This window comes from Asparagus officinalis, chromosome 4, assembly GCF_001876935.1.
Source record: "Asparagus officinalis chromosome 4, Aspof.V1, whole genome shotgun sequence".
Taxonomy (NCBI): domain Eukaryota; kingdom Viridiplantae; phylum Streptophyta; class Magnoliopsida; order Asparagales; family Asparagaceae; genus Asparagus; species Asparagus officinalis.
In genome coordinates, this window is record NC_033797.1 from 69,568,269 (window position 1) to 69,592,915 (window position 24,647).

The 24,647-nt window shown below is 37.5% G+C and overlaps 2 protein-coding genes across 2 annotated transcripts; one reads left to right on the forward strand and one right to left on the reverse strand.

The window, feature by feature from the left end:
* Window positions 11,077–12,049, reverse strand: LOC109838887 (glutathione S-transferase T3-like). The gene is made up of 2 exons (XM_020407317.1): window positions 11,762–12,049; window positions 11,077–11,682 (listed from the first exon to the last, which is right to left on the reverse strand). Exons 1-2 carry the CDS (start codon window positions 12,047–12,049, stop codon window positions 11,077–11,079), a joined length of 894 nt encoding a protein of 297 aa, XP_020262906.1.
* On the forward strand, window positions 12,731–14,074 carry LOC109838888 (putative nuclease HARBI1). The gene has a single exon (XM_020407318.1). The coding sequence runs from the start codon at window positions 12,731–12,733 to the stop codon at window positions 14,072–14,074; it is 1,344 nt and encodes a 447-aa protein (XP_020262907.1).

The window sequence follows — 24,647 nt, forward strand, 5'->3', positions numbered from 1 at the left end:
TATCGTATGGCACCCGCTGAGATGAGGGCGCTTCAGACCCAGTTGGATAAGTTGTTAGCTCAGGGTCTTATTTATAGGAGTTATTCTCCGTGGGGCATATCGGTCCTCTTCGTGAAGAAGAAGGACGGTAATATGAGATTGTGCATTGATTATAGAGAGCCGAACAAGGTCACTATCCGGAATAGGTACTCATTACCTAGGATTGATGACTTGTTCGACTAGTTGCAGAGAGCGTAGTATTTCTCGAAGTTTGATTTTCATTCTAGTTATCATAGTTGCGGGTTCGGGAGATGGATTTTTCCCAAGCCGTTTTTCATGATTCGATATGAACCTTTCGAGTTTCTAGTCATGCCATTTGGGTTGACTAATGCACCCGTGGTATTCATGGATTTGATGAACGGGGTTTTTCGTCCCTTCTTGGACCAGTTTGATAATTTTATTTATCAATGGTATTCTCATTCATTCGAGATCGAAGATAGAACACGAACAGTATCTACGGTTAGCTTTGAGGACTCTACAGGAGCATCAGTTATATGTCAAGTTCAGCAAGTGCAAGTTTTGGCTTTCAGGAGTCAGATTTTTCGGCCACATCATCAGTAGAGAGGACATAGTAGTGGGTCCAGCTAAGGTTACAACAGTTCTTGATTTGGAACCGCTGAAGACGGCGACAGAGATTCAAAGCTTCTTGGGTTAGCCGGTTATTACAGGAAGTTCATCCTAGACTTCTTGAAGATTTCGGCACCACTTACATGCCTTATGAAGAAGGGTGAACAGATCATCTGGAACACAGAGTGCCAGAAGGCCTTTGATGCTTTAAAAGCTAAGCTGACTACAGCACCAGTTTGACTATTCTGAGCAGCGTCAGGACATTCGTGTCTGTACAGAGGCATCGTTAGCAGGTTTGGGAGGCGTCTTAATGCGAACTCAGAGGGCAGTAGCGTATATCTCGTGATAGTTGAGTGTGAACGAGCAGAACTACCCCACTCATGATTTGGAGATAGCAACAGTGGCATTTGCACTGAATTCACGAGATATTACTTGTATGGAGTACAGTTTGAGTTGTTCACCGACCACCAGAGTTTGAAATATCTTTTCTCCCAGAAGGAACTCGACCAGAGACAGCGACGGTGGATTGAGTTTATTGAGGAATATGGATTCACGATTCAGTACATCCAGGAACACCTAAGACGTACAAGGACTTAAAGAGACACTTTTATTGGAGTGATAGGCCTAGGAAGATTTTAGAGCATGTAGCTAAGTGTCTTACCTGTCAGCAAGTGAAGGTGGAACATCAGAGACCGGTAGGAACACTTCAGCCTTTACCCATTTTAAAGTGAAAGTAGGCGGACATTTTTATGGACGTTATTGTAGGGTTGCCGAAGTCGAAGAAAGAAAACGATTCTGTTTGGATGAAAATGGATAGACTAATGAAGTCAGCACATTTCATTCCAGTGGTCAGATTTGAAGAGTTAGTTGTGCTGAGAGTATCATCTATGAAAGACGTTCAGCGATTCGGAAGGCGGTGAAAGCTTGAGCTGAGATGTATTGGACCGTTCCGGATTTTTGGAGTTTATTGGGGCAGTTTCATATGGACTAGACTTTTCAGCAGCGATGTCTAGTGTACACAAGTATTTCATGTTTTAATGTTCAAGACACAATTACATGATGAAGAGCAGCAGTGAGTGTTGAACGCATCAGAGATTTAGCTTCAGGATGGTTTGACTACGATTGAGATCCTAGTTTGTATACTTGCTAGAAAAGACAAGAAATTTAGAATCAATATATATTTTTTCCCCTTGGTGAAAATTCAGTGGAACCAGAAAGGAGTTGAGGAGGTTTCTCGGGAGCGCGAGGAGGATATACATCGCGACTACCCACAATTGTTTGATCAAGTAAATTAAATTTTTGTATGACTTGTTTATGACTTATGGTTACCTGTATAGTGATGTTTATACTTAACACTAAAATGAGGGTATTAACACTTATCTCCTAAGTACTTGGAACATATGGTATATATATGAGGGGTTCCTTGTTTGGATTTTTCGCTCGATGTACTTGTTCCATTTAGTTAGGGGTTAAGTGGGAGTATTTACATTTTAATGGTTGAGTGTAGACATCAAAGATGATTTTTGGGAGCGCGAAGATGTTATGCCGCGCTACTTCCTGCACCTAGTGAGGAAGTGGATTGATTTATGTGTGCGACTATTTGTGTGGTTATATTTTGATTTAACGCTAGAATGAGGATATTTTTGCTCAATTCTTAATCTTTTGGAACACATGGTATATATATGGGGGGTTCCTTGTTTGGATTTTTCGCCCGACGTACTAGTTCCATTTGATTAAGGGTTGAGTGGGATATAGTCATCCTAGATTGTTAAAGGTAAATATCATAATATGCTTGTCTAGAGTAATATTATTTGTTTGAGTATAATTTCTGAATTTCGAGGACGAAATTCTTTTAAGGGGGGAAGAATGTAAAACCCCGAAAATTTGAATATAGTGTGATAAATAATTATAAATATGTTATATGATGAAAATAATGTATTTTTATGTTTGAGTATGATAGGAATTGATTTGAGATCAATTCAATGCATAATTGTGAATATACGAGTGTAAATACACAAAACATGCACAAAGGCAAATAGTGAGAATCTGAGAATTTTGACCAGTTGAGAGTTTTTATGTTTTGCACAGTGATTTATTTAGAATCTGGAAAAGTATATAAGATCAAAGTTGTAGTTCTCTTCAAGAGCTTTCTAACGAATCTTAGATCATCTCATTCCGAGATCAGATGAGAAAGTTATAGCATTTTCACCGAACCTCAGTCTGAGAATGACCCAGGAACCTGCGCAGTCGACCGCCGTGGTCGCTGCGGTCGACCGCGCAGCGAACCTGGTTCTGCCAGTTCTGTTTCGGGCGGGTTTTGTTTATACCAAACCCGATTGCTATCCTAAGTATATATACTCGTTTTGAAGCTCTCAGAACCCTCTATTGAACCCTAATAGCCCCAGCCCCCTTCTCTCTCTCCTCTCAAAACCCTAGCTCGGATTTTGGCGTTTTTGGGGCGTTTCGAAGGATTTTCGGTGGAGTTTCGCTGCTCAGATTGAAGGAGGACCGTTCTCACTCGTTTTTGGGTGTTCATCAACCCCCTCAGGCGAGTGACATCTCACCCAGCCCTTCACCCACGTTTTTATGGGTTTTCTAATGATTTTATTGAGATTTGTTGAGCCTAAAATGCTAGTTTACATATAAGTATAGTTCTTGTAGCATATGATGCGAAAATCCAATATTTCAGTTTGAAAATAACCTCACCAAATGAATTTCTTTTCTGTAATAGATCCGGATCTGAAAAATTGTTTTTGAACTCTGAGTTTTGATGCAAGTTTACTGTTTTATAACTTTTAAATCATGTGTATAGAAGTTCACAAATCCTAGTGATGATTTTTGTTTTCATGCTAGATGTTATTATACGATGATTCATATGTATTAGAATGTGTAATATATTGTATGGAAGCATAGGTGTATTGTTTGGATCGATTTCGAAGCAGAACAGAAATCTGGAAAAAGCTTTTGTTCATTTCGCGGTCGACCGCGTGTGACGCGGCGGTCGACCGCTGGGCGTTCTGTCGAGCAGAACGTCTCTGCCCTATGCGCGGTCGAGTGGTTTCTGCGGTCGACCGCCGCACTGTTTGTGCATGTATTTATTTTGGTTGTGTATTTTATACGTCCGAGGGGTCGCCTCGATTATCTAACACTATATTGCAATGATAGTGACTTGTCTATACATGTGAGTTGACACTTTTGACACAAGTTTAAACCCGCACATTGAAACACGTACAAGATTGGGATATGTATATCTTTCCACATACCGAGGGGTCGCCTCGATTATCTGACACTACATTGCAATGATAGTGACTTGTCTATTCATGTGAGTTGACACTTTTGACACAAGTTTAAACCCGCACATTGAAACACGTACAAGATTGGGATATGTATATCTTTCCACATATGCTGGTGACAATTACACTTCTTTGTTCATAGTCCATGTGTTGATCATACATTATTATTAATCCATCTGTTGGACTATAATCCATTGAAGTCCTCGTGTTGGACTATAATCCATTGAAGTCCTCGTGTTGGACTATAATCCACTGAAGTCCTCGTGTTGGACTATAATCCATTTCGGTCATCGTGTTGGATATTTATATATTAGACCATGTGTTGGACAGTTGTTAAGTTATGAGTATGTCACTTATCTAAATCAGGACATGACATGATTACATGAGATTTGGACATGATAGCTACCTAGACAGGATACGACACTTATGTGATATTGACCTTTGACACTTATATGATTTCGGCGTGACTTTTGATTAAGTCTTGAGATGGGCTGTTTCTTTTAGTTTATTATTCATGTATTAGATTTCGGGTTTGGTAATTAGGGATTTACAATTTGAGATAAAAGGTATATACATGAGGGTTTCCTTGTTTGGATTATTTCGCTCGACGTACCTATACTCGTGTTGTAAATCTCTAAATACTAAAATCCTCTTTTGTTAGGATCTATGATTCTAGAATATTATGTATTCTCGCTAGCGCTTTGATGCTCGTTGTCCCTCCCCCTTTCAGGTAACGAGCCAGAAGCCCGGAGAGTCACAGGTCGATGGCGATGCACCTTAGCTTCAGCTGTCTATTTAGTTATATTTTTATTTATGGAGCCCCACTGTAGACTTTGTTTAGACATTTGAGGACTTTATTCTAGATGTGTAAAGGCTGTGTGTCTTATTTCCTTTACTCAGACTTATTGTATTTGAGATTTATTAAAAACTCCAGTTTATTCATTTCAGACATTTACTTTGTATTCCTGTATGTTGGATGATGAAATATTGATTTACTTTGTATTCCTGTATGTTGGATGATGAAATATTGTCTCTATCATTTCATCAGTTATCTCTTGTAGTACTTTTTACTTGCTTTTGTACCTACACCTATTATTGACTCTACTAGAGTGATAGAATTGTGATGGTGAAACATGTTATTGCACGGTGTGGTGCATAGCAGGTTTGACATTCTTGGTTTCACCTTGGACTGCAGCCTTGTGTGAACCCAAGGGCGTCACATAAGGATATCTATACTCTTCTTTTTCATCATCATGTTAGCAGCTTTAGGTGGCATCTTGTACCTACTGAAACAAGTTCTCATCAATATTTATCATAAATATTAATTGCATATATAAGAAAGGATATTTTCAAGATAAGCACAAAGAATAAATATTATGAATAAAATTTCAATTAAGATAAAATATCATCTAAAATACCTGAGATTTCTTTTTATTCTTTCCCAAGAAAACTTTAGCTCCCTCGAGATCTTTCTGACTTACAAATGTGTCAATTCCCATATCTTCTCTAACCCACTCAATATTACCATCATCTATTGTAATGCCTTTTGGAGGGATACATGGATTGATGCTCTGAACAAATTTTAATATCTTCATTTTCAATTTCCTCTTCTGTATGTTGCCCCTTTTTAAGAACTTCATAAGTATCTCTTGGCTTCCAGTGACACACAACACTCTAGTTTGGATTTTTATGATCCTTTGAGTAATACACTTATCTTACTTGTGATGAATATATGATTGGCTCATCTATGTAGCTATTCAGAGTTGTATTAATGGATATAAGATTGTAATCATCTTTCTTCCATCCTAATCCTTCTCTATAGTCATACCAAGTGCATTTAAATAAAGCAATAGGTTTTATTTTTGGTACTTGTATAGCTAATATTTCATCTATTACCCCATAAAATAATTTCCTCTCACCACCCACAGTCACAACACTGATGTTTTGTGTTGTTCTTGTAGCCTCGACGGCTTTGGTTTCTAATTTATATCCATTGACACCAACTGCTGGATAACATGTAACATCGGGTAGAGAACCAAAAGTGAGATTTATCACTTCCTCATATAAATGAACATTTTGTCTCTTTAATGTATTAATCTATGACAAAGTAATAAATGCATTAGAAATTGCTATTATAAAAAATTATAAAGTTTAAGTAAAGTAGTTTTGAAAGCTTACATGAGACCTAAACCAGTCAACAAAATTTCTATGTCCTTCAACTTGGACTTAGCGGTTGTCCTAATGAGAAAGCCTTTCTTTTACAAGTTTATCATACAACCTGGATTACCAATATCCTATTAAAATAAAAAACATTAACAAAACTATAAAATAGATCCACAAAACATACTCTCGATATGGGTGTATTGATTCCATATTGTCAAGTATAAAGCGATATGCTTGGTACAATTCTGAGGTCGATAGTTTTTGACTCTTTCCTGTACCAAGGGGACCTTCTTGAAGTCGCATTGGTCAATTAAGTTTTGACTCCTCATCATCAAGGTAACATGCACAAAATATTATAGCCTTCTCCATCAAGTACCCTTCAACAATTGAACCTTCTGGGCAGCTTCTATTTCATATATAGTTCTTTAGTGTAAGCAAATACCTACATGAAAATTATAAATTATACTTTTAGAATAAATATAAAATAAAGTGAATATAATTCATTTTACCATACCTCTCAATAGGGTACATCTAACGATATTAAACTGGTCCTGTGAGTTTAGCCTCTCTCGCTAAATGACAGTCAAATGTACCATGACATCGAAGAATGCTAGAGGGAAAATACTTCAAGCTTGCATAGAATAATAGGAATACTTTGCTCAAGCTTTTCTATCAGATGTACATCAATGAATTTAGAGCATAATTCTCTGAAGAAGCTACAGTAGTCATTCAAAACAAGACCTACATCCTTTCTAAGTGATGTTCTCATGGCTAATGGATGGAGTTGTTGCATCAAAACATGATAGTCATGACTCTTCAAACGATTGATCTTGCTTTCTCCGATCCGAACTTGTCCTCAGAAGTTTGAAGAAAAATCATCAAGAAGTTTTAAGTCCTTCAAAACTTTTAAGAATCTTTCTTTCTCCTCTTTTCTCATGTTATAGGATGTATGAGGCAACACAAACTTTTCTGCTCTACTGGCTATCTCTTTAGGATGCAAAGGCTTCCTGATGTTTAAAATTTTCAAATCTCTACGAGCATTAAGATTGTCTTTTGTTTTTCCATCTCGACATAATAGAGTACTCAATATGTTATCATAAATATTTTTCTCAACGTGCATAACATCTAGGTTGTGACGCACCAATAATGTTTTCCAATATGGTAGTTCAAAGAAAATACTCTTCTTTTTTCAACCTTTTAGTGTTGGTTGCTTTTCAAAAAAAATCTCTTTCCAAATGTCACATTATTGTAATTTTGCCCCTGATTTAATACATCATGTCCAGATAATAGAATTGGAGCAATATTTTTCTCCACTTTACCATTAAAATTTTTCATATCATTTCTCCACGTGTGATTGGTCGATAGAAAGCAGTGATGCCTTAAGTACACACATTTTTTGCTACAAGGTAAGTATATAGACCATGGTTAGTATGACAAGTTGGGTATGTAGTATACCCTTTAGTGTTCTAACCTGATAACATACCATATGCAGGGAAGTCATTGATTGTCCACAAAATAGCAACTCTCATCTTAAAAGTTTCATCATTTGTCGTATCATATGTGTCGATACCATCTTCCCATAAAGTGTCGAGCTCATCAATCAAGGGTTGTAAGTATACATCGACATCATTACCAGGTAACTTTGGACTATCTATTAAAAGGAACAACATGAATAAAGATTGCTTCATAGCAAACAATGGTGGAAGGTTGTATGCAATCAAAACCACATGCCATGTGCTTCAGTTGCCGCCAATCATTAGTTTAAAAGGACTAAACCCATCACTAGCAAGACCAAGCCTTACATTATGAGGTTCCACGCCAAATGAAGGATGTTTTGCATCAAAATCTCTCCAAGCTTTAGAGTCTCCAGGATGACTCATTTTTTTTGTCTTCCCTAGGAGCGTTGTGATGCCAAGTCATGTCTACAGCTATTTTTTTTGGACATATATAACTTCTGCAGCCTTGGAATTAACAGAAAGTGAATCTTCTCTTCTTTGCTTCCATCTTGATTCTTTGCACACAGGACATGAATTCAAGTTTTCATATTCCTCTCTAAATAGCACACAATCGTTACAATATGCATGTATCTCGTTGCACTTTAAGCCTATTTCATCCATCACCTTATTTGCTTCATACCATGTCTTTGGCACGAGATTATCCTCAGGTAAAAGGTCTTTAAGCAGCTCAAGAAGACTGGAGAATGACTTATTACTCCATTTATTCAAACACTTAATTTGAAACAAACGAACAATAAAAGATAATTTTGAGTACTTCTGACAAACTCCATTTATTCAAACACTTAATTTGAAACAAACGAACAATAAAAGATAATTTTGAGTACTTCTGACAATTAGGATAAAGTGGTTTCTTTAATTTGAAACAAACGAACAATAAAAGATAATTTTGAGTACTTCTGACAATTAGGATAAAGTGGTTTCGTTACATCCTCGATCAAATTTTCAAAATTTTTTGCATTCCTATCTCTTCCTATTCTATTTGATGATTCTGAAGTCGTGTCATTTTCATAAGCCGAAGACGATGGACAAATAGATGCTAGCATTCCTACCATGCCAACTCTTGATGGAAGAACATTAATTGTTTCCTCCCGGAGCCTCTTTCGATTTTCACCATGAAAATACCATTTAGTGTAGCCATGTACAAAACCATTCTTGACTATGTGCATTTTAATGGTTTTTTTATCATAGCTATATTGGTTTTGACATTTTCTGCATGGAAAACATACATTGGACCAACCTTTTACCGAATGATGAAGTGTAAACTCAATGAAACAATCAACTCCAGCTATACAAAATTCTTCAAAGCATTCATTTTCCTCCTTATACATCCAACTCCTATCGACAATGTAATCGTGTTCCATCTCTCAAGGTATCTAATAGAATAATTGACATATAAAATTCATTATATTAATTTGAAAAGGAAAATTTATGGGTAAAATGACATATAATAGTCACGGACAAGGTGTGAATGGCCTACTGGTATATAAATATATAAAGCGAAGCCTCTTAAATTGACATGACTAATGGATTGTTTCATGATTTTATTTTATTTTCCCTCTATAATAATTTCATGCATAATTTATTCTATTGTTTTGAAAAACCCAATACGAGACAAAAACAACGGGTTATGTATATCAATTTGATGAGCTTGGATTTAACTCTTCACGTCCTTTATGTGTTTTACAATCTAAATGCATGCCCAATCTTGCTATCCCTCTTCAGATAGCTTTGTGTCATCCGAGTATGACGTGTTCACTGGAACTTAAATTTTTATCTATAAACAGTATGCATTCTTCTTAAAAATGCACCACTTATTTTCTCTAATTCAATTTTAATACATAGAATCTTCAAAATTATGTTCATTGACCAGAAAAAAAATCAACAGAGTTCATTCTAAGCAAACCATGTAAGCATGCTTCATATTTGAAAAATACTATTAGTTTTCATGGAATGAGGACACTCATGTAACTCATTCAATAGAGAAATTAATAACAAACTAATACCAGCAATAGTTGGAGTTTTTTATTGGTGAAAAGAATTACAAAGAAATACATAAAAATGCACATAATAAAATTCCATAGGAACATAAAATTATCATAGATAGAAGGACACAAAATGAACCTAGGAAAAAAAACTTGTTGTATGAAATACATAAAATGTACATAATCAAATTCCATATTTACAAACATTGACAGAAGCATGTACCTTAATTTTGTATGAATTTTTAAAATGAGGTTACCTAGAAAATTTTGTAATAAGCTACATGCTAAAATTGATTTCACAGGTCTTAAAAATAATTTATAAATTGTTAAAAGAAAAAAGACTACTATGTACCGAAATATACAGAAATTCCAAATTGGTTGAGGGAGAGCATGAAAAACATGTCTCTTAGATCTAGATTAGGATTTTCCTAATAAGAACAAAACTAAAAGTTATTTTTTTCTGTATAAAATGAAAAATAGAGGGCTTTCCTCTACAAATTAGATGCTCATAATTGATAACCGATTGGGGTTTTTAAAAAGCTAATTAAATAATTTAATCACAATAATAAGATAGTTCAAAATACCTTTGTAGAATGAGATGATTAGCACATGCAATTGCCAGAAATTGGAGATCAATTGAGACACGCAACCACGATCACACGACTCCGATAGATTCGTAAAGATCTGGAAAGTGGTGGTCTTAAGGCGAGATCGAAGATCAATTGATACTTTCAGAGCGTTGGCCTTGAGATCTGGAAAGCGGCGGTCTTGAGGCGAGATCAGATATCAATTGAGAGTTTCAGAGCGGTGGTCTTGAGATCTGGAAGGTGCGTGGTGGTCTTGAGGTGAGATCAGAGACGAATCGTGCGGAGGATCGACGTCGTTCTAAGTTTTTGAGAGTGGAGTTTTTCTAGCTAGGTCGATCATGCAGAGATGATGATCAGGTGAGAGTGGAGGGGTTTAAGACCATCTCCAACGCAGCGGCATTTTGAGGCGAAAAGTGAAAATGCCGCTGCGTGGGAGCTCCAATCGAGCGGCATTTGTTGCCGCATTTTGACGGGGATGAACAGCGCGACGCTATATTTGGCATCGCACTGTTCATCCCCCATTACTGTTTTTTTTTATTTTTTATTTTTTTATTTTTTTAAACCTCATACTTTTATATATTTACAATTTGTCCCCAATTGTTTCATTAAATATATAAAACAACCCCAATAATATTTAAATTTTATAATTTTACCCCAATTGTATAATGTGGACAAAATAAATTATTTTTTAACAATAAAAAAATGCTAAAATTTAACAGACATTATTATTAATTATAATATTAAAACCTAGACATACATAATATAAAACTTCATTAAAGAGCAATCATAATACATAATTCAAATATAAATTACATATCTAAAATACATAACATATAAAAACTGACACACATAATATAAAACTTCATTAAAATAAAACATAAAATACAAACTAAACATGGTGACGTTACTTAAGATGAAAAAGCAACTCTCAATAATCTGGTAGATCGGGGCCAGAGTGTCCAATATCATTAAAATAATTGCCAAAATTAGAAGCAGACCCTTGTTCTTGTTGATTTCTTTTTTGTATTATTTTAATCTGTTGAGCTCGAACGTACTCACGCACGTTTGGATCAGCAATGGAATTCAAATCTTTCATTATAATTTTCCATTCATCTCTATCTTTTTTCATGGCTATCTTTTCTCGTTCGATATCAAATGCTTCTTGCCTGTCCAAGCTCGCCTTGTCTAACCTGTCTATAAGTCGATTGTTGGAGGTCTCGATGGAGTCCACTACACTTGACTCATGATCATTATTTTTCCTTTTCAATTTAGCTTTTTTTACCCCAATAGGTCGTTCAGATGGAGTAAATGATGTCAGTCCAGGAGATGTTGATATAGGAGATTCCAGAGTGGGATTATCTGATTGTGACGAGTCAAAGTTCACACTTTGGGATTGTCTTCGACCAACTTGTCTTGCTGTGGGGACATCATCTTTGAATTTTTCGAAAATTTTAACCATATTCCATACATGATCAAATTTGAAACCTTTTTTGTACTTCGGTTCTTGCATAAATAACATCTTTGCTTGAACTAACTGTAAATTATAGTGAACATCAAGTTATGTATTTCAACAATAATAATAAAATTCAAACGATAATTAATAGAATACTTACAATATCTTCATCTGAAGCACCACTTGGATTCAGATTCTCTACTTGTCTCAAGCACGCATTCAATTTCCTTACTTCATTACTTATAATTTCCATTCGAGAACGAATTGATCGGCTCGTACGCATCTCAAAATGCTGATCTCGAAGTTCATTGTATTTGTCCTCCACACGAGACCAAAATGCATCTCGAGACTGGTTTCTACCGATAATAGGGTCTTGAGAAATATCCAAGAATACTTGACAAAGGAGCACATCTTCAGTAACCGTGTACCCAGTTGATCGAACAGACATTTTTTGTAAAAAGTGGTTGGTTTGGAGATCAGAAATACTTCGAATTGGGTGGTTTGAAGTAGAATTCGTGAATGTTATTTATAGCCAATCCAAATTTGTTTTTTTTTTTGTTTGAATTTGAATTTGAATTTGCGGTTGGTTTGAATTTGTCGGTGGTCAACATTTGAAATTGAATCATTTTGTACAAACTGATCAGCTTTACACATTATCCAACGTTGTCGGTGGGAATCAATTTTTGAAATCAGGTCAGCTTTACACATTGTCCAACGTATACACAGCTCAGCTCTCCTTGAATTGTGTATTATCCAACGTTGTCAGTGGGAATCAATTTTTGAAATCAGGTCAGCTTTACACATTGTCCAACGTATACACAGCTCAGCTCTCCTTGAATTGTGTGGAAGCTTTGTACGAGTGGGAATCAATTTTTAAAATCATGTCAGCTTTACATATTGTCCAACGTATACAGCTAAAAGCAAATTTGAATTTTGTGACAAATTGATAACAGCTGGAAAGCATTTCCTAAAATCAGCTCAACTTTACACATTGTTCAATGTATACAGCTAAGCAAAGTTTTATAAATAGCATACTAGATTAGGTACATCCACACAATTACTCGTTGTTGTGTTAAAATTATTATTCTCCATTTCTGCATACTTCAGTCATTCTTTTCTTACTTCAAAAATGAATTTCGATGTTGGAGGTCCATCATACTTATCATCATCTTCATCTTCGGATGATGATAATTTTCTGTCCAATATCATTGCAGAGATTGATGAAACCGAAGAAGTAATTTGTGAGTACATCAACAACAACATGATCCTCGTTAACAATTTACGTCAACACAACTACCAACCGATCCATGGTGGCTCGATTCCCGGTCATGCCGTGATCAACCGCGATCGAGAAAATGCGCATCAGAATTTGGTCATAGATTATTTTGCCGATAATCCACGTTTTGGAGAAGATATGTTTCGTCGTCGATATCGGATGTCAAGAAGTTTGTTCCTTCGTATTGTTGATGCAGTGAAAGATCATGACTATTACTTCCAACAACGAAGTGATAGACTTGGTAGAATGGGATTATCACCGTTACAGAAAGTAAGAGCTGTTTTTCGCATGTTGGCATACGGTCTACCAGCTGATGCTACGGACGAATACGTTAAAATAGGTGAGTCAACAGCAATTAAAAGTATGACAAAATTTTGTCGTGCTATGGTGGAAATATTCGCAGAGCGGTATCTACGAACACCTAACGCTAACGATATTGCTAGGCTACTCTATATTGGAAAAAAACGTGGTTTTCCAGGAATGTTAGGAAGTCTTGATTGTATGCATTGGAAATGGAAAAATTGTCCAACAGCATGGTCTGGGCAATACACAGGACGTAGTGGGTCACCAACTATTATCCTCGAAGCTGTGGCAGATTATGATCTTTGGATATGGCACGCATATTTTGGTATGCCAGGCACCAATAATGATATCAATGTGCTGGAGTCATCTAATCTTTTCTCTAACCTAGCTCAAGGTATTGCTCCTCCCGCTCACTATGTTATTCAAGGAAAAGAGTATAATATGGGTTATTATTTAGCTGATGGTATATATCCGAAATGGGCTACTATTGTACAAACAATCCAACAGCCACAAGGTAGGAAGAAAAAATATTTTGCCATGAAACAGGAAGCATGTAGAAAAGATGTAGAACGTGCGTTCGGAGTTCTCCAATCACGATTTGCAATCGTGGCAGGATCAGCACGTTTTTTGAAAAAACATGTATTACATGACATAATGACTGCATGCATTATTATGCACAATATGATAATCGAGGATGAACGTGATCTTTATGCAACAATTCAAGAAGTGAGGGAAGCACCAACACCAGAAGTTGATATGGTAGCAGATGAAACTACAAGATTTGGTCAATTTATTGCACGTTACGGAAAAATCAAGGATAAAGATGCCCATATTGCGCTTCGTAAAGCATTGATAGATCATCTATGGGAGGAATACACTAATTCAGATAGTTAAGAGCATACTAAATTTGTAATTTTTACATTGTTGTTAATGTTTAATTATTTTCTTACATTTTATTTTCTGTTGTGTTCTTGAATGTAATATTTTGGCAATATTAATAATAGGTATATAATATTTTATTGTTTTATTAGTTTAATTTTTTAAATAATAAATCATTTTGTTTGGAAAATATGTGAAAAAATAAAATTTGATATGTGAGGTTAATTGTTGAAATAGTTAAAAATATAGGGGATAAAAAATAATCATATAAAAGTAGATAAAAAGAAAGATACAGAGAATATTCCTTTTTGGTGCAAAAAATGGTGCAATGGGTTGGAGATGAATTACTGTTAGATGTGACTTTTGCACCATTTTGGTACAAAATTTGCACCATTTTGAGGCAAAGGGTTGGAGATGCCCTAAGTACTTGAGGGAGAGTGAAGGTTATACAAGAGAGAAAAATCACCGCCTTCCTAATTGTTTTTGTGGTTTTATTTGTTCCCACGAATTTATTTTGCCACCTTAATTTTAATAAAAAATATCTATTTTTTAATTAATTAAGATTTTACTCGGCAACTGTTTCAAATAGAAAGAAAAAAATAGATCTTACATAATTGCTTCAATAAGCTTTAATAGCAACGGTTTAATCAATTAACCGTTAGTATAAAGGGCTTTTGTAGTAGTGGTACCAAAAGCCCCTCGTGATAGACTAAGAGTAAACTCATTATCAATTGAAAATCAATTCTCGTACTTTTTCTAATTACAAAGCAACATTTATAGAGAATATTATAATTAATATATGGAGGGAGATCAAGACTAGAAAGAGTTTGTACATTCCCAAACTAAATATCAAGAAGGAGACTAATTTGTTTTCACGAGCTCTATGTGTAGGCATAAAAAATATTGCCTATAGGTACTCGCACACAGCTCGAGATGAAGAAAAGACGATGAATATTACTATCCGAGTCAAGGAGGATTCTCTGAGTCAAATGAGATCATCTGATACTATAGATAAGCTAAAAAGCACATGAAGTAAGTTGGCGAAGCGTACGAGTCTGTGAAACACGCTAAACGATAAAGGAACAACTCAACCGGGAGTTGTGCTTCGCACACAAAAGGGTGAAGTACCATGTGTGTTTTGCCCAATCCATAAGTATATTGTCTATGGAAGGTTGTATAGATCTTTTTAAGCTTTACAACGCATCTTGGATCATCTCATTCCGATATCGGACGAGGAAGTTGGAGCCAAAATACCCAAGACAACACAAACTGTCTCGGAAGTGCGAGATAGTCGCAACTGTCTTAGAACTGCGAGACAGTTATGACTGTTTCACACCAAATCTTAAGAATCTCAAAACACAAAAGTTGTATATCTCTTCGTTATATTTTCAATACATCTTGGATCATCTCATTCCGATATCGGATGAGGGAGTTAGAGCCAAAATACCCGAGACAACATAAACTTTCTCGGAAGTGCGAGACAGTCGCAACTATCTCAGAACTATGAGATAGTTATGACTTCTTACACCAAATCTGAAGAAGCTAAAAAATCAAAAGTTATATATCTCTTCGTTAGATTTCCAATGCATTTTAGATCATCTCATTCCGATATCGGACGAGGGAGTTAGAACCAAAACACCCGAGATAACACAAACTATCTCGGAAGTGCGAGATAGTCGCAACTGTCTTAGAACTACGAGATAGTTATGACTGTCTTGTACCAAATCTGAAGAATCTCAAAAATCAAAAGTTATAGATCTCTTAGTCATCTTTCCAACGTATCTTGGATCATCTCATTCTGATATCGGACGAGGAAGTTAAAGCCAAAATACCCGAGATAACATAAACTGTCTCGGAAGTGTGAGACAGTCGCAACTGTCTCAGAACTACGAGATAGTTATGACTGTCTCACACCAAATCTAAAAATCTTAAAAGATAAAAGTTATATATCTCTTCGTCATCTTTCCAACGCATCTTGGATCATCTCATTCCGATATCGGATGAGGGAGTTAGAGATAAAATACCCAAGATAGTACAAACTGTCTCGGAAGTACGAGACACACAGCCCTGTCTCGGCCACAGAGTTGCTTACAACACGTTTTTTAACGGTTTTTTGGTTTCATAACTGCTTGAGATCAACCATAAACGTGGGGAGATAGTTATAAACTAAAAATAGGCCCACTAACCTTATAAAAATATGGTATTTAAGTAGTAGGACGATGGTTACAAATGGGGATGGAGCATTTTTTGGAGCGGATCCAAAGAGCAGATCCAAGAGAGCAGAGAGGCTATTACTTGAGCAATTGGGTAGAGATTTTTAAAAGGCTTGGGCAAATTTCAAGAGTTCATCTCTTTTCAACAATTTGGAGGTTCCTTAAGATCTAAGCTTTGACTTGATCTTGAGAAGAGTGTTCATCTTACTTCGATAAGATATTCACTGAAACTATTCTTGCTTCTAAACGAAGGAAGAATCCTCAAATCCTTCACGATTCAATCAGAATTCTTCACTGAAACTATTCTTGCTTCTAAACGAAGGAAGAATCCTCAAATCCTTCACGATTCAATCAGAATTCATGATTTGGTGGTCCACGGGCTAACGCACCCTTGGCACAGGCAAAGATCCTGCGCAAGCAGCGATCCAAACAACGTTCCTACGTTTGTTTCTAAGGAGCTTGTAATTTAATTTTTGTTGTAAAGAGTAGTTTTACAAAGTACGAAGTTCACTCTTTTGTATTCATTGTAATCGATAAACAGTTATAATGAATTTTTCAACAGAACTTGTTCCTGACGCAAACAAACTGGCGACCACAGTGGGAGTCAATGGCCTTGCTGTCGAGACCGTCGTGTCGCAGCCGATCAAGATACCGGTTGAATCCACGGTCGAGTACGAATTTAACCAAGCGAAGTTTGAGGAGTATTTGTCATCCTCATCTGCAAAATCTTCCTCACCTCGTAAATGCAGGAAGATTTCGTCTTCTAAGTAGGTTTACAAATTTTCAACTCCGTCGAATATTACTGGTGAAGACTCTCATCCGATTGTTGCTGAGGATTTTACTCACAACACCTCTGCTCACAATGATTCTACTCCAATTAAGGAGTCATTGAATCAAAGCCTACTGGCACTGACGAAGAGGGCTCGTCAGAGACAACGTCAGCGCCGCGTTTGTCAAATGGCTAAATCCTTGGAACAAACCGACGGGGTTCGTTACTACGCGGACCTAAAGTCAAGGAAACATCAAGTGGTCCAGTCGCCTCAATGACAAACCACTCACATCTCTTCTAAACTTACGACGGAGGAATGAGTTCTTGTCAAAAGAGCCCGTTCGACCTTTAAGGAACGCATCTAGAAGCGTCGTGCAAATATCGCTCGTGTTCGTGCGCTGGTGCAACAAATACAAGAAAGGAAGAAGGTAACGGTGGCTAAAGAACCACCAAAACTCCGCAAAGTTTGGATTCCAAAGTCCGAAGTTATGCAAAATCAGCATTCGGAGGCCATCAAGACTCAGCCCTTTGGCCGAGATGGTGGAGACTGTCTCGCCCAAAGAGCCTTTGTCCGAGACAATCTCAAATGTCTCGCCCAAAGAGACTTTATCCGAGACACTAGCAAGTGTCTCGCCTAAAGAACAGCCCCCGAAGCTAATCCTTCGACTCCATCGACATCCATTCCTTGTCTGTCTGCTCCAAATATATCTGCTATACCATCAGTGAAGCCTTGGGTCAACCCTGACCTGTCAAAGGTTAAAATCACAATGGTGGATCGCCTTGGTCCTTTGCACGAAGATCGAGACAAAACTCTGGTCAAGGAACGCTTGGGTCCTGTGAACAAAATCCAAATGACTTATCAGGCTGGGGGTCGTACGTGTCCTCCCACCAACCTAAGGCAATCCCAAGTTGGGAAAATCTCGATTTCCACCCGCTTGGGGGTTCATATCGAAGCTCAGAAGCCCGTTAAGACTCCACACCCCCAAAGGGGTGGTTCTAAACGTGCAACTCCTGAGAATGCTAACAAGACTTTACATTTTCAGAAGAAGTCGTGTCCGCCAAAAGACGGCGTTATACCTGGGAGGTCACACCAACAGACGATAGGATACTCTGGCAATCATACCGATGAGTTATACTATCAAGCTGGGGGTGTAAACAAATCTCAAAAGATGATTATCCGAGAAATGAGCTCTCATTATTCTTGTCAGCACTTCATTAGAGCAGTACTATCAGAATATGACTACTCCAAACGAGAAGTCATCCCGCAAAGAGTCTCAGTGCTCCAGAAGCTTTTCACCGAAATGTCGAAGTCCAAGCCGAGACATTTTCACAAGAGAAGATCAGCTGTCCAAGATATTGAATTTCCTAAAGTCACCATCAACATGGCTGATAAAGGAAAATCTAAGCGGCATTCAAGTGAATCAAATCCCGACTTTTCCCCGGGAGGAAAAGTCAATCCAAGAATTACTCAACGGATGTCTCGACTCCAGTTAGGAGTCATCAGACATAGGGATTACAAGAGAATACATGAAGGAATGTCCTCGGAGGATGAACTTTCGGACACTTGTTCTGCGATCATTTCGGATGATATAATATCTAGCACGGAGCAAGCCAGAGAAGTGTTCACAATCACTCTTGATCAGTTTGCTCAAATGCTTCAAGAAGCTCTTGCCAAGCAATGTGAAGAAATTAGAGCTGAGATGAAGACGGAGATGGAGTTGGCTATCCAACAAATAAGAGAATTGCAAGCTCAACAGCTTCAACCTCCTGAGTCCAGTTAACGAGCTGAATCCAGCCGCCGTACTCAGAATATTATAGATGACAGTGATCTAGAAGTAGATGAAGTCATTATGGCTGATACACCTCCCAATAACAATAACGCTGGGGGTGGTTCAACGGATCCTCCCAACAACGATGTTAGAGATCGTTCAATTACACCTCTTAATAACGCTGGGGGTGGCCCAATTATTTCTGCTCAACATCACTCAAAGAGAGATGAAGATGAGGACAAGAAAATGTAAGACCTTGAAAACAAAGTCAATGCTTTGATGTCCGCTTGGGAAGTAAAGAAGACGGGTATTCTGTGTCCCTCTCTAAGAGAATGGGATTTAATACCGTACCTGGAAAAATTCAATCTGATTAACTTCACACTGTTTGACGGGAAAGGCTCACCTACTCAGCACTTGATTTATTTCAAGTCTCACTTGGGTGTAATCTCTGGAAACGAGGCTTTGATGATCTGATCATTCGTTGGCACCCTTCATGGGCCCGCCTTCGATTAGTACCGACGTCTCAAACCTGGTAGCGTTAACTGTTAGGATGACATAGAAAGTTTGTTCCTCAGCAATTTCTTCGATGATGATACTGAAGTGTCAATTGGAACTCTTATGGATGATAAACAAAAAGACAGAGAGTCAGTTGATAATTTTGTCAAGCGCTTCCGTAACAAGGTAATGAATTGCAGAGATCCTGTCATAGAGGAGTTCATCTTTCAGACATGCTACAACAATCTCTCTATTAATGTTCTGGAAACCCTAGGGGTCGTGCCTTCAGCAACTTGGAAAGAGTTAAAACTATGTGGCGAACAAGCTGAACGCTTCCTTCAAAGAAAGAAAACTGAAAGAAGCCAACCAACGATATCTACAACCACTGTGAATTTTAATCAAATGTCACAATAGCAACCCCGGAGGCAACAGAAGACTCCTGATCCGAAGTTCCAGAAGGAGTATTCTTTCGAAGATGATGAAGTTCCAGTTATCTTGAAATACCTCCTCGTCAACGACAAAATCGAGCTACCACCTATTAAAGATCAGGAAGAAGCTAAGAGGATTATGGATCTAAACTACTGTGCATATCATAGGAGGATTCTTAATCCCACCAAGATTTGCTTTGGACTCAAAAACAAAATCCAAGCCTTAATTGACTCCGGCGTCATAACGGCGAAACAAGCCAAATAAAGACGAGATTTACTCCATTGGGTACACGAGTATAAACTGTTTTCCCTAACTCCGATGAGTACACGAGTATAAACTACTTCTCCATGTAACTCTGAAGAGTATACGAGTATAAACTGCTTCTTCATGTAACTCCGAAGAGTATAAGAGTATAAACTGCTTCTCCCTTTCCTCCGACGGGTATACGAGGTTAAACTACTTCCCTTATTTTCAACAACGGGAAGTTCCTGGAGAATATTACTCTTAATATTCTTAAGGATAACCCAATAATGTGGTCGAATATAATTGGACTCTGATTCGCCAAAGATCTGGGGGTGGAATACCTCAAATCATTCCAATGGGAAGTTCCTAGAGAATATTACACATGGTATTTTTAAGGATAACCCAAAACTGATTGATTATTCAAGATGAAAAGCAATCATCAGAATAATTTATTCTTAATCATGATTAAGAACCTCCCACTATGCCTATTTAATCATTTTCAAGATGATTAAAACCCTCCTACTATGACTTTCGGAGCACTATTTTGTTAAGATGAGATTCAATGACTTCATCGGGTCAATCTTCCCTCACGAAACTCCCACTGAGTAACTGTGGAGTGCTTAATAATTCATGGTCCTCTACCACAAAATCTCTCACTAATCAAATTAATTGACTGTGAGTCCACCAAAATTCTTCACGGTTGAATCCATTCAAACTCCCACTGTGTCTAAGCCTTTAACATCCCCACTGTTGAAGTCCTGACATGACATCCAAAATTTCAATCAGCTGATACATAACGATGATCAAACCGCTTCATGTTAAGTCCTTATCGCTTGACACCAAAAACTCCCACCAGGTGTTGTGTACAAGTTAGCATTCCCATCGTTATTTGTACCTCGCTCCTACTTCTTATTTGGTCAAACCTTCCTACAGTTAGGACCAAAGCCAAAATTTCCTCTCGATTCCTTTCATGAACGAAATGTTTGCTTTCAAAACTGAGATTCCCTTTTGGCAAACGAAAGGGCCTCAATTCCATTTGAACAATTTAGTCTATTAAAGGTAAAGTTGTCTCAAACTCACATTTGGTCAAACCTTTAAACAGTTAGGGCCAAAGCCAAAATCCCCTCTTGATTCTTTCCATGAACGAGAGGTCCACATATTGAACGATCAAACCTTTAAACAGTTAGGATCGTCTCAAAATTCTTTCCATGAACGAGAGGTCCACATATTGAACGATCAAACCTTTAAACAGTTAGGATCGTCTCAAACTCCCATTTGGTCAAACAAACGATCAAACCTTTAAACAGTTAGGATCGTCTCAAACTCCCATTTGGTCAAACATTTAAACAGTTAGGGCCAAAGCCAAAATTTCCTCTTGATTCTTTCCATGAACGAGGGGTCCACATATTGAACGATCAAACCTTTAAACAGTTAGGATCATCTCAAACTCCCATTTGGTCAAACCTTTAAACAGTTAGGGTCAAAGCTAAAATCCCCTCTCGATTCTTTCCATGAACGAGAGGTCCACATATTGAACGATCAAACCTTTAAACAGTTAGGATCATCTCAAACTCTCATTTGGTCAAACCTTTAAATAGTTAGGGCCAAAGCCAAAATGCCCTCTTGATTCTTTCCATGAACGAGAGGTCCACATATTGAACGATCAAACCTTTAAACAATTAGGATCGTCTCAAACTCCTATTTGGTCAAACATTTAAACAGTTAGGGTCAAAGCCAAAATCCCCTCTCGATTCTTTCCATGAACGAGAGGTCCACAAATTGAACGATCAAACCTTTTAACAGTTAGGATCGTCTCAAACTCCACTCAGTCAAACCTTTAAACAGTTAGGACCAAAATCAGAATCACCTCTCGATAAATAAAAGGTTTCCACACATTCCCCACTCGGTCAAACCTTTAAACAGTTAGGACTAAAGTTGGAATTCCATCTCGATAAATGAAAAATCCACTTTTAGATTGGATAATCAATCCTTTTAACAGTTAGGGTTATCTAAATCTTCTTAATTCTCAGAGTGGAGATCACACTCTTAGTTTCACCCTTCAGATTCTCGAAGTGGAGATCCTACTTTGAGTTTCTTTTACAGCAAGAGATAGAATATAAAATTCTTCCTCTCCAGCACCGAGTTCATCTCTACCAATAAAAAAGAGACTAGCAGATAGAATATAAAATTCTTCCTCTCCATCATCGGGTTAATCTTTACCAACAAAAAAGAGATCAGGAGATAGAATATAAAGTTCTTCCTCTCCATCATTGGGTTCATCTCTACCAACAAAAAAGAGACCAGGAGATAGAATATAAAATTCTTCCTCTCTAGTGTCGGGTTCATCTTTTCACCAAAAGACGTAACTCATCAATATTTTCAAAATCATGTTTTATTCGTAGGGGACGTTATCTAAGTCCCTTATTAGAGATAAGTCTACGTATAACACACATCGCCGGGTGGTACGTTCCTGTAAAAAATGACCAAACCTATGTATTCAACATCATAGTACAGAGTCTAAGAGAGTTTATTCTCTTAGCACAACGTTACATGCAGAACGGACTTAAACAATCTGCATGCTAGCCCGATTCAAACGGTAATCAGTAAAGGCTTATCAAATCCGTTGATGGCTGAGGATTTGTTAAAAATCCTATAAGTATTTATTCTGAGTAGGATAAACAATCATAATAAAGTTTAAGCTCTGCCAAACTCAAGGAAGACACAAATTCAGCCCGAAGGCCACCTTTCTTCAAGCGGGACAATTGAACCCGCCTCAGACACACGAGGTAGGGTATACTTCTCGCGCACACAAGACAGCATCGAAAAAGTCTCTCCAGTGATTGTGGTCGTATCAGCTCCAATGATTGGTCCTACAATCAAAATCCCCCTATGTTTAAGTAAAAAATCAACAAATGTATAATGGTCTATGCCAGGAGAAACTCTGTACAGGTAGATGAACCGACATCAACAATTGGTCTTACAGTCTCTATACTTGGGCTTTCCATATCCCAACGTCAGTAAACGCATTGCAACAAAAGTCTACTCCAGCTAACGCGTCGATAATTCCGTCGAAACAAGGCTCAAGATGAAACGTCAGTTCAAGGAATTAATTCAGTGAGTTCAATCGTGACTCAGATACAAACTCCTGATGAAGGTGATTAGTTCAACATCAATCCAATAACACAAACTAATTCAAAAAATCAACACGCCAGCTTCAGTTCAAGATTTTGACAATGGTCAAGCGATAAACGTAACACCGGAAAAATTTTAGCTATCCGACAAAAAACCTGAATAGACTAAAAGTTGAAGAAGTCAACGAATTAATGGCCAGGCGTATCATATCCAAAGTATTCCAGCCTGTTTTATAAAAAATTAAGGCTGAAACACTTTGGAGGGGGTATCTGTAGGCATATAAAAATTACCTATAGGTTCTCGCACACAGCTCGAGATAAAGAAAAGACGATGAATGTTACTATCCGAGTCAAAGAGGATTCTCTGAGTCAAAGGAGATCATCTGATACTATAGATAAGATAAAAAGCACATGAAGTAAGTCGGCGAAGCGTACGAGTCTGTGAAACACGCTAAACAATAAAGGAACAACTCAATCGGGAGTTGTTCATGGCCCACAAAAGGGCGAAGTACCATGTGTGTTTTGCCCACTCTATGAATATATTGTCTATGAGAGGTTGTAGAGATCTTTGCGAATTTTTCAATGTATCTTGGATCATCTCATTCCGATGTCGGACGAGGGAGTTGGAACCAAAATACCCGAGACAACACAAACTGTCTCGGAAGTGCAAGACAGTCGCAACTGTCTCGGAACTACGAGACAGTTATGACTGTCTTGCACAAAATCTGAAGAAGTTCAAAATACAAAAGTTGTAGATATCTTCGTTAACTTTTAAACACATCTTGGATTATCTCATTCCGATATCGGACGAGGGAGTTAGACCCAAAATACCTGAGATAACACAAACTGTCTCGGAAGTGCAAGACAGTCGCAACTGTCTCAGAACTACGAGACAGTTATGACTGTCTCACACAAAATCTGAAGAAGTTCGAAAGACAAAAGTTGTATATCTTTTTGTTAGCTTTCCAATACATCTTGGATAATCTTATTCAGATATCGGACAAGAGAGTTAGAGCCAAAATACCCGAGATAACACAAGCTGTCTTGGAAGTGCGAGACAGTCGCAATTATCTCAGAACTACAAGACAGTTATGACTGTCTCACACCAAATTTGAAGAAGCTCAAAAGACAAAAGTTGTAGATCTCTTCATCAGCTTTCCAATACATCTTTGATCATCTCATTCCGATATCGGACGAGGAAGTTAAAGTCAAAATACCCGAGACAACACAAACTGTCTCGGAAGTGCGAGACAGTCACAACTGTCTCGTAACTACGAGACGGTTATGACTGTCTTGAACCAAATCTGAAGAATCTCAAAAGAAAAAAGTTGTAGATCTCTTCGTCATATTTCTAACGCATCTTGGATCATCTTATTCCGATATCGGACGAGGGAGTTAGAGCCAAAATACCCGAGACGGTACAAACTGTCTCGGAAGTGCGAGACACACAGCCTTGTCTCAGCCACAGAGTTGCTTACAACATGTTTTTTGATGGTTTTTTGGTTTCATAACTGCTTGAGATCAATCATAAACATGGGG

Excerpts from the sequence above, each read along its gene's own strand:
- LOC109838887 (XM_020407317.1), bottom strand. The coding sequence starts at position 12,049 with ATGTCTGTTCGATCAACTGGGTACACGGTTACTGAAGATGTGCTCCTT. Across the intron at positions 11,683-11,761 it reads GTGCTTCAGATGAAGATATT|TTAGTTCAAGCAAAGATGTT; the intron begins GTAAGTATTCTA and ends TATAATTTACAG.
- LOC109838888 (XM_020407318.1), top strand. The coding sequence starts at position 12,731 with ATGAATTTCGATGTTGGAGGTCCATCATACTTATCATCATCTTCATCT.